This window comes from Carassius gibelio, chromosome B13, assembly GCF_023724105.1.
Source record: "Carassius gibelio isolate Cgi1373 ecotype wild population from Czech Republic chromosome B13, carGib1.2-hapl.c, whole genome shotgun sequence".
In the NCBI taxonomy this organism is placed as follows: Eukaryota; Metazoa; Chordata; class Actinopteri; order Cypriniformes; family Cyprinidae; genus Carassius; species Carassius gibelio.
Genome location: NC_068408.1, coordinates 13286797 through 13298037, shown reverse-complemented (window position 1 = coordinate 13298037; position 11241 = coordinate 13286797). Strand labels below are relative to the sequence as shown.

The 11241-nt window shown below is 33.7% G+C and overlaps 2 protein-coding genes across 2 annotated transcripts in view; both read left to right on the top strand.

Annotated features, from left to right (window-relative positions):
* slc24a3 (solute carrier family 24 member 3) overlaps nucleotides 1-6998 on the top strand; it is an 81697-nt gene extending 74699 nt beyond the window's left edge. Inside the window, exon 18 of the mRNA XM_052573280.1 lies at nucleotides 5902-6998. The gene's annotated coding sequence lies outside the window, so the exon portion shown is untranslated. The remainder of the gene's footprint in view (nucleotides 1-5901) is intronic.
* A 1157-nt stretch (nucleotides 6999-8155) lies between these two features.
* LOC127970155 (uncharacterized) lies at nucleotides 8156-10976 on the top strand. The gene is made up of 4 exons (XM_052572444.1): nucleotides 8156-8564; nucleotides 9415-9632; nucleotides 9905-10064; nucleotides 10181-10976. Exons 1-4 carry the CDS (start codon nucleotides 8273-8275, stop codon nucleotides 10405-10407), a joined length of 897 nt encoding a protein of 298 aa, XP_052428404.1. The 5' UTR covers nucleotides 8156-8272; the 3' UTR covers nucleotides 10408-10976.
* The last annotated feature ends 265 nt before the right edge of the window (nucleotides 10977-11241 follow it).

Sequence of the window (11241 nt, the reverse complement as noted above, 5' to 3'; positions counted from 1 at the left end):
GCAATTTCATCACGCAGAAGTCAAGTGCTGTTGGTAAGATCGCCACCTCAATATGTTGTTGGTTTATGATAGAAATATGACTGACAAATTAGGTAACCTGGTCAGCCCTGATAGAAATAATGAAACAGAAGAGAGCAAATGCTGTAAACAGTTTGGCTCTGAAGCTCTGACTTTAAAAAAATATATATATATATTCTCTGAATTCATTTAAAGAATGATCAGTCTGAGCTTTAATTCTGATTGTAATGTTAAAACAAAAACTTGATTGGCTTTAAACTTAGAAAGAACCTGAGAAATAAACATTTATAAATGTATGTGCCGATTTGTTAAAAATAATCCTGAGTGATGATTTAATCTGATTCTCTGTGCATAGAAGGTTTAAATGACAAAGAATGATATCATAAGACCTGTTCCAGTTCCTATATAATTGTTGAAAGTCCTGACAAGAAATACTGAACAGAATTCTGGGTTAGTGAAAAAAAAAAAAACTGTAGGCACACAAATTGGCAGTGGCATTTTGGAAAAACTTAGAAGCTTATGTTTTGTTAAAAAAGATAAAATTACTTTGACTACAATGAAGCCGTTGTTTTATCTCATGCTGGCCCCCACCATGACTCTGGCTTAAGCTTTGAAAGTACCAGAGACATGTTCTGAGTAAAAAAAAAGAAAAAAAAATGTAATTCCTATATTTACTAATGTTTGGCCAAAAGAGTAATTTTATTGTTGGATTGCAAAATTGTAGTCACGCAGCATCATAAAAAAAAGAAAAAAGAAGAGAAAAGAAAATTATTTTTTGTTTATGAGATGATAAAGTTGTAAACAAGTAACATAAACGGGGGTTTCAAAGTAACTTTGAAGACAGCATGCTAGCAAGACCCAAAGTAATATACCTGGGTCAGATAACCTCTGACAGATTTAAAACCAATGTTGAAATTCAGAAGCCATGGCCAGAATTAAGTGAATTAATAAATACAAGTTGATGTAAAAGTAATGACAATGACTGCAAAGAACTTTGAGAAACATTTGAGTTGCGAAAATAAAGTAAAAATACAAATATAAAGATGTTTATTTTTAAAATGCATATAATTTCTGACAAGTTTTAAACTGGGCTAGAGTAAAATGATAGTACGATGAAATTATGTTAAAAATGAATGAAAATGCATTGTTATGAGTCCTGAATCCCTCAGAGTTCTCTCTCTCTCATTCAAAGTAAGCTAAAATGCCATTATCTGAGCTTATGTTTAAGTGATAAGATATTTATAGTACAGCACAGTGTTTCAGTCAAATCATAGGCAGAGATGCTAAAAGACATGATAAAAAGAGTTCAGATTTAATGCATTAAGAGGGCAATTGGTAGTTGAATGTTCAACTGCCCAATGCATGTAAGAAATAAGAGATTATAAAAATAATGAATAACAATTTAGGAGCAATTGTTGAAGAGACATGAGGTCTTTAAAATCATAATACAGACCCTGAGCTATAGATGTAAATAATTTTGAATAGTTAAACAGTTGTATTGCTATTTGTTCTATGACCAGTAACTTATCTGTCTTATTTTTAGTCTCCACCAACATACAGGGCCTGATGGCTGCAGCTACAGAAGCAACAGAAAATTACAATGAATGGACGGGTGTGAAAAATAAATTCACTGAGTAATCTCAGCATGATAGTTTGGAGGTATCCAATTGAGTTTAGCGATTAAATATTAGTTTGATTAAAATTTTTCAATGTTTTAACACTAGTAGGTGCTGTCAATGGCTCTCATGGTTCTTGAGTGCACCTTTCCTAAGCTGCAGGAAATACTGGATTCTGGAAGAAGACTATCGAGGATGTTGCAACGGGAAAGAGTGGTTACCAGTGTGCATGAGGTGATTTCTCAATGACGGGTAAGATCCTCTTCTGGGCAATAGGGGACAACCTAAGGCAGGGGGTCACCGCCACTGGGCACCTGCCCTGAAGGGAGGTGTTATATGTGAGATGGTAGTGGAGTTGAGCGGATGCTTGATAGGCCTAGAGCATCATTAAGAGGGGAACTGTAGGAAGTACAGCAATCTGCCTCAAAATGTGAGCTCCTCCAGACCTGATCACCAGCAACCGCATTCCTTGACTGATTGTTGTGACAAGCGTCCACAACTTGATGCAACTATGCCAGGGGATCACACCCTGAGGACAAGGAGCTTATTTATAAAAAGTTAATGGCAATGGGCTTTCAAGAACCGTCTGAGACCATGTGATGACAGCCATTATTTTGAGACAAAAATTTCTTATGAGGCTAAAATGATATTGAACTAATATGTCTATATCATAGTCTTTACTCATGCAGGTCATTAGGCATGGCATAAGATGATTACAAGATATGGTGGTGGCTAAAAATGAAGACTGCTTCTGCTTAATCAAGAGATGGTTTAGATAACAAAGGTTAAGGGAATTAAGCATGTAAGGTAAAAATAATTTTAAAGAAATGTTCCTAGCATTATGTATTTTAAACAGTTTAAACTGAGATTTTAGATCTAGAAACTTTGACATTTTTTAACTTATTTGAATAATTTAGGGTTATATGTTGTAATGAATTTTATATTATAGTCTAAGTTAAAGTTTGGCAAAAATTGTCAAAATAAATAAATAAATAATATTTTGCACAGTAAGAGAGAGAGAGAGAGTGCTTGAGTGGAGGCAGGGATAGTGCTCTTCTTCTATTATTGGCCTGCTAAGAAAGAGTAACCAAAACAGAGCAATAATTTTAAGACCAAAACAACCCATCTGATTTTTCTCAAAATAAAAATCATTAATGAACAGGCAAACTTTGAGATTAGATAAGAGATTAGGTACAAACTTGGTAAAATGCACAGACAATGTTTGAGTTTAAATCCTTCCGATTTAATACCAAAAGGAAAACCTTAAATATGAGCTGTTAAAATATTAATGTGTTAAGTATGTGCATGCATGAGGATGGCTATATATATATTATTGGGGGACAATTCTGTTCCTGTTTTGTTTCAATTGAGTTACTAACCTCTGGAATGAGTGTTTTATCATTACAGATGTGTTAAGTGAAATTACTTTACAGAAGTCGATAATTCTGAGTGAAACTAATGAAAAGACAATGCCGAACATGGGACGAGCTTTAAGTGGATTGGTTATCCAGCTCTGTCTGCTACTGGTAATAATGACTTGTTTTGTCTTTTATAATACTGATTTAAATCACTCTCTGGATTAATATGTTAAAGAGTGTTTATATGATTGGATTTGTGAAATTTAAGTTTGCCGTCCAAAATGGGTTTAAAATCCATGCCTAAATTTAAATGAGGGTCTAAATTGTTGTTTGAATGGTGAAGGTAAATATTTTAGACTTGACGCCAGAAAAACAGTGACAGATTGGCTACGTCACTAACCAAATTATCCAGAGAGCACCCTCACATAAAGAAGCCTGGTGGGAAAACAAAGGAGTGAATCCTGCTTGTGTAATATAGTGCAAAAGCTTTATGTAGTGGTTTATGTAGAACAGAGATAAGTTGAACAAAAACGTGTGGATAGCCCCTTAATGGAGCAAATCCATAACAAGAGGTTTGAATTAATTGAAATAGCACAGCAAAAAAAATTATAATAATAATTTTTGTTTAAACAACACAATTGTAATAGGCTCTATGGAGCTGCTTATGAACACTTGTCAAGTCAAATTAATATTGTGAACACTGACAGGTCTTTTTGATAATGTATACTGTTTCAATACAGATTTACAGAAACTGATGATGTCTCTTTAATAAATATTTGGCCGTTTAGAACTAAGTAATAGTATTGTTCATTTAGTAATAATATTGGGAAATCTGTCTGCTCTTTTTCAGTTTATAATAATTTTGAGTAAATTAATATCACTGCCAAATGACAAACATGAACGAGGGATTTTAAGACATTGATCAAGTAGCTGACCTGTAAGCATTTATCACTGACAAAACAGTGAGAACTAAATTGACTAATATAGTCTGAGTACAGTAATATGGTATGATAATTGACACGATTTGCATTTTTAAAAAAAAGGTAGTAATAAGGCAATGAGTATGGTTAACAGTAATGTCATGGTATAAAATAAATACATACATGACAATAAGTGGATCGGTTAGTTGTATTTTAAAAGTTAGACACTTCGATACTTAAAATGTAATTTAAACCAAATGTGTTAACAATGACAAGGTTTATGGTTCATGTATGTGTAAACAGCATGTGAACTATAATGACTGCAAATGGATTTACGGTGAAAGTAAAGCTTAATAAAAGGGCTATTAAGTAATAAACTAGGAACTGCTCTAGGTTTTCGAGGAAATAATGATTATGATTATTTTTATTTTTAAAGATAGCTCAATATTGATCTTACTTATTTTTGGTTTGTTTATTTTTGTGTTTTTAACACCAAGTTTGGAATGAAAGGGTAAAATGGATATTCAATCTCTATAATTGTACCATTGATCGGGAAAATGATAGATTTTCATAAAATAAGGGTATCTCTACTGGGATTTAGGTTATAAGCAATGTCTGTATTTGGTATCTGTGAGGTGACTGAGGGTCTGACATATGTCAGGAATGCAATAACAGTGGTTATTCATTTAGCCCAGCTTCCAGAGAATAATATATATACGTTTATTGTAATGAGTTTATTTTACTATATGACCAAATTAACTAAAATTCATCATAGTTGTATAAGATATGTTAAAAGAAAACAAATAAGACAAATATCCTTCTTATGGGTTAAATTTTTTTTTTTTTTTGAATTGGTTATAGTGTATGCGTTTTTCTTTAATGATTTGTTAAATCTGGTTAATGAATATGCAAATTTAGTCTTAAGGCTGTTGGATAAATGTTTGGTTTTAGAGGGTAAGTGTGAAGTAGCTGTAGTAGGAAGAGAGGTATTTACAAAGATATGTTGATGAAAGTGAGGACACTTTTCCAGGTAGAGGGACACACAGAATGATTCACTGGAAAAGACATTATGTGAAGAAAGACTAGTGCAAGTGCCGATATTGTGGGATTAAGTAAGTAGATGAATGTATATGGGAAGTAAGAATGATTATGGGAAGTATTTTGTACAAAATAATGTGTTTATTACTAGAAATGTCAGCCAGTACCAGAGATTTTAAGTATGCACATGTTTAAGTTGACCAACATTTTACATTCTTAGCATGCATCACAACGACACCTGACCTCATTTATTAGACCAGATGTGGGGTATTAGACCCCACATTGATCTAAAACGGGGGACTGAAGGAGTGGATGCCGAGTTGCCATATCCTTCATACCAGAGATGGGACCAAGTCCCCATGTCTGCTTCATACTGATATTATATTATATTATTACATGATTTCTTGTTTGACTATGAATCAAGTTATAGCAAGAGTGAAATGTGTAACCTTATGTGTGCTGTATTTCTTTTCCTCAAGATTAATGTCCACATATTATGTGTGTGTATCCAACCGTAATGATAAGACACTTGCCAGTGCTAGAAAGCCTTGAATTTTAGATAAGTTCTCTGTGTATGTGTGTTAGTATCTGTCTGTACAGGGAGAAGCTCAGACAGTCCCAGGACAAACGATCAACTGCCAGTGTCCAGCATATCAGATATACGTCTTTGGAGAGTTTTATCTAGGTTTTGGAACCAATCAGAATTTTGTTGACTCATGTATTGACGCAATTAGTATCCTCTGTCAGGGTATAACTGTGGTTGATTTTGTATTGTACTGGGGGCGGCCTGCGAACTCCTTCGAGAGTGTTGAAGCTGACTTCTGCTGATGAAATTGCAAACTATTTTCTTCAAGTAAAATTATTATTATTAATTGAACTCATCTCTGAGCCCTGGTCTTCATTGCGACATATCTGGTCCTTGGGTTTTAACTGTAAATTTCCCCTACACAGGGTATTATAAGAAAGACATCAGGAAAGCAGGGTTTAATGAAAGTTTTGTTCATGAAATGCAATAATGTTTAGATTAATTAATTACTGTGTTTGCATTTTTTCTCGTAAATCCTAAGCACGACACATCACATTCTTTGAATCGCATATATATATAATATTTCGGTAAGCTTTAATAGAGTTTGTGCACTCTATGTTCAATATTAAGGATAGTAAAAAGAGACTTTGAGATGCAACTACATTGGTTTCTCTGCAAAATGCTCCAAAATCTATGAATGCTGCTGCTTACAGATTGTGGGACATTAACATGGTTGCAAAATCAGCCATACTAATTTACATATTCAGTGATTTTAACATACTGATAAATTATATTTGATCATCATCACATCTGGAAATCAAAGCGCTGCTGTTCATTTGTATGCACAAATATAACAATAATAATATTGAGGGCATGCACAACCAATTAGCCCACAATTAGACAAGTTTCCCTCAGATTTCCTTTTCTTGTCTGCTGATATTTCTTCATAGATTCAGGCATATTTGAATAAAAAATTTGACTTTTACAGGGTGATGCATTGCTGATGTACATAATTATACATACATGAAAATGTCTTCATATTTTTGTCTTTGCCTGTATATCCGTTGACTATATTTTCATACAGTAGATACTGTACAATGCTTGGGTCCTTTATTTGTTTATTTTATTTTTGTTGTTGTGTTGAGGGTTTGATTAAACACCCTAGGTTTGCTAAATCGCATGGGATATTTTAATATAAGGAGTTATTTATGTTCATTACTATTACACATTGTTGAGCACTGGACGGACAGCAGTGGTATTAGACCTCTTAGATTATTGCATGTTTTCTTTGTTTTCTTTCTTCTTTTTTTTCAGTGGAAAACTGCTGGGCTTTTGATTCTCCAATGAAAGCATAAAGTAGACATTTCATTCAAAGTAACTGATGTCTTCTGCATTTCGGGAGTCATAAAAAGAATGGTAGTTGGCTTTATGTACTAAAATATTTTGTTCAGGTGTTTCAGTTGTATATCAGATTACATTTTTGCTACTTGAGCATAATAAAAATGATATTTGCTGAGGTAAACACTTTTTGTCTTTTCAGCCAATAACGGCATGTGTAAAAACACATTGACTTCACTGTAAAAAGGCATAAATGCAATTTCTTTACTTATGATAATATTTCCTAAACCTCAAACATAGCCCTTAACCCTTACACAAACCTGGTGATATCAGATTTGAGGCAAATTTTTAGATCATGCCTCCATGCCAGTGTAATATTAGCAAATATTAGATCCTGTCAGAAAACATTCATTTTATCTATAACAGAACAGCTCAGCAAAGTAAAGCCAGAGTAAAGCCAGAGAAGAGCAGAAGCAGGAGATGAAGTATAGTAATAATAATAATAATAGAAAAAATGTTTATATATAATCTTGTGTATGTTTCAATGCTCAGAATTGGTCTGACCAACACAAATCCAAGTGTTATTATTATATCACAAGCCATAGCAATGGAAAATTACTGCTTCACAACCTTGAAATGGAGACATTCTCTTATCTTTTACTCATGAATACACATTTTTCCTTGAACCAACACAATCATAAGACTAAACAACAATGTGAGACAAAAATAGTAAGACAAAATAATATAATTTAAATGACTTATCAATAAATGAATCAATTAAATTTTGTATAAATATATAATATAGCCAAATACATCTTAAAAATATAGCCTATTAGGCTACAGCTCCTTGATCAATTTTTAAAACAGTGAAATAAAAACATGGATCTCAGTGTAAGATAAAGAAAGAGCTGCCTTTAATTTTTAATACAAATCAAAAATATTAATTTAATCTACAGCGGTTTTAATGTAGGCTATTAATCTTTTTTACATTTTTATTTTTATTGATATTGATATTTACATGATTAATTTATTATTTATATACATATATATATAATTTTACATTTTCAAATTTATATTTCACAAAGAACACTGAAAAAGGATGTAAAACTAAATAAAATGAAAATGATTAATTATATTAATCTAGTAGTTATCCGCAAAAATTATCATCTTTTATGAGTAATCATATGCAAAGACTATTATAAGAGATGTACTTCTGTCAAAAAATTAGATTTAGGTCAATAAGTGCGCGCCTGTGCGCAACGGGTGACGTCGCCAGCCCGCTATGCTTGTGGGAATTGTAGTTCATTCAAAACTACCAACGTTCTGCCAACGTTGCTGTGACGTTTGCGTAACGTGATACGTGCGCTGGCTGGGGACAGTTTGATAACCATTTCCGTCTTTTTCTCGTTCATATCGCTGTGTTTATTAAGAGATTCGCGTTAAGAGATTATATTTTGCATGAAGTGCTGTTTGTTAGTGTGTAAGTACATCCATATGGACCCAAACATCGTCAGTCGCGTGAACTGGGCCATAAACCGCCGGGCGGAGGGTTTAGTAAGTAAACACATGGCAGACATGGCACAGAGACGATCAGCGGTGTCTGAGGAGGATACGCACCCTCTGCCAGGAGACTTGAGCAGAAGCGCAGAAGACATCCCTGGGCGGGCCGATGTGAATTTTAGCGCGGATTCACAGTCCTACAATCCTGCAGGAGGAAAGTTAATGCGCGAGGATGCGTCTTCAACATCAGGTAACGTTAACGTTACTGGGAAGTGAAAAGAGTAAAAAAAAAAAAAAAAAAAGAAATATGTTTAACTTACCTTGAAACGGACTTACACATCCCTTCCCTTCTATCATTATGGAACCTTTACTTGTTAAAAATATATTTATTTATATATATTACATTTAGATTTTAAGTTTATATATATATATATATATATATATATATATATATATATATATATATATATATATGTATATATATGTATGTTAGGTATTATTAGTTGGTAGTTGACAGCTGAGTAATGTTATGTATTATCTTATTTAGTTTTAACATGAAACTGCTGCTAACTTGCAAGGTTTTCACATAGTTAACTTAGTTAAAATAGTTAATGGGTCATTTGTTTATTTATTTAGATAAAATATGACAAATGCACCTAATGTTAATCAAATATATATTAATAAAACCCTTTGACAGTTATCACCAAAGTTATTTATTAAACAAGCCACCACCTTTATTATTATTGGCAATATTTTTTTCCTCTAATGAAACTGACACAGCAGTTTAGATGTAAATGCTGATCTTTAAAGCAGTAGTTAATGCAAAAAACTCGCACTCTGGAAGTTGTCTTTGAGTTTGCACTGGATCAGATTTAATGGAAATTTAACATTACATCAGTTGCTCACAAATGATTCACTGCAGTGAATGGATGCCGTCAGAATGTGAGTTAAAACAGCTGATAAAAACATCAAAATAACCCAGCGAACTCATATGCATCCTGGATGACCTGAGGCTGAATAAATCCGAAGCAAATTTTTATTTTAGGGTAAACTAACCTTCTGTGAGTCTTCACTTAATATACATTTTTATACAATTACAGAGACAGCAGCCCATAGACAAATCATATCACTCCTTACTGAGATCAAGGAGGAACAACAGAGGCAATGGGAAGTTCTGAAAGACCTGCAGGCCAGGATTCATGGACAGGTGTGTGAAGAGGAGGACGAGCCGCTTGACGTAAATCTGCCACTACGAACAATGGAACAGCTTGATGAAACGGAGCAGCATTTAGAGGATACTGAAGCTCAGAAGAGAATGGTAAAAAAGTATTACTGTCAGTCTACTCTACAATCTACAATTACCGCAGAGCATGCAATAATAGGTTATATTACTTTGTAAACCTCAGTCAGGACAGGAAGTTTACATTTTATGGAGGTAGTTGTGTAGTCCAAAATAATAGTTAAGAACAGTATTGTTTGCATGTGTTAGTATTTTTTTCGTTCTTTCTACAAAACTTCTCTGGCTACACTGTTCCCTCCTGTATTTGTACTGAGTATTTATTCCTTTTTTTTGTCATTTTTTTTTCATAGGTGTCACATCTCTCACGGATGGGCGGAGCTACGGTAGATGATGCGGTTCGGCGTCTCATGCACGCTGTTCTCTCTTTCAGTGTGGGCTCAGAGCTCAACTGGGTTGGCAGAGGACAGAAAAGGAGCTTCAGAAACACCAGACTGCAGGGTGTTTTGTTTCGTAAGCAGTCTTTAAAATCCCGTCTCAGTGCAGATGCATCTTCAGGTTTATCACTGACTTTTTAGGATGCTCAACATTTCCCATGTGAAAGATTGTTTTAACCACATTTTCTGCAGGTGCCTTGAAAAGGACACCTGTAGGAAAGGAGGCCACGCACCACCAGTTTGCTGATGTGGTCAAGAAATGGTTGCGGTTTGCCCCTTTCAGACAAAGAGGAAGTGGACGAAGACCGCATTGGAAACCTGTTGAGTTCATCTGTCCTAAATATGACAGTAGTATGGAGGATCATAACCAGCTTAACCATAACCAGCTGGATTCTGGGGAGATTCAGGTGACAATATAATTACACTAAGTGTTGTATGACTAAATGTCCAAAGACAAGTAAAGTGAATGAAGAAATGACAAGAGTGTGAAGGAGTGTGACTTTTTTGCCATATTACATTTTTTCTATAATAATATTTGCTTTGTTTTCTTTAAGTTAAAATATACTATTGTTACCAGAATAATTTACAGATTTTCAAATTACAGCATTATTCTTTAAATAATTCTGTTCTAATGATTCTTTTACCCGTGCAATTTTATTTTAATTATATTGTAAAATGTCTTGTTTTAAACGCTGATGCCAATATATTTCCATAAAAAATTTTGCAATACATTTTGCAAATGTTATGACAATAAACAGACACCAGAGTTAAGAATTTCAAACATTAAAGAATTAATAAGTGTCACAGAAAATGTCAGATTGCTGTAGAAAAAAAATTCTCAAATGTAATTTAATGACTTTTGTCAATAACAGCTAAATGCACTTACTCACTTGGTATCTTTGTTAATGTGGACCATTTTCCAACAGTTTTCTAAGAACTCTTGCTTCCTGGCACATATAAAAACACATTAAAAACTATTTATCTATCATTTTTCTGTGGTGAATTAATTTGTGTTGTTTGAGCATTTCATGTTTATTGAGCCACTATTTTCAAATTATGTGATAATTTAATTTCAATTTACTTCAATATAATGCTCTTTTACAAAGTCTTGATTTTGTTTTTGGGGTGTACTAGAACATGCTATCATGCTTGGTGGTTCACTTTATTTTCCATTGCAACAATGGTGCTGCCATTGCGTTCGTTTTGTCATCTTACTACTGGCTGAGGGACCTGACGTACCTAAGCTAGTGGCT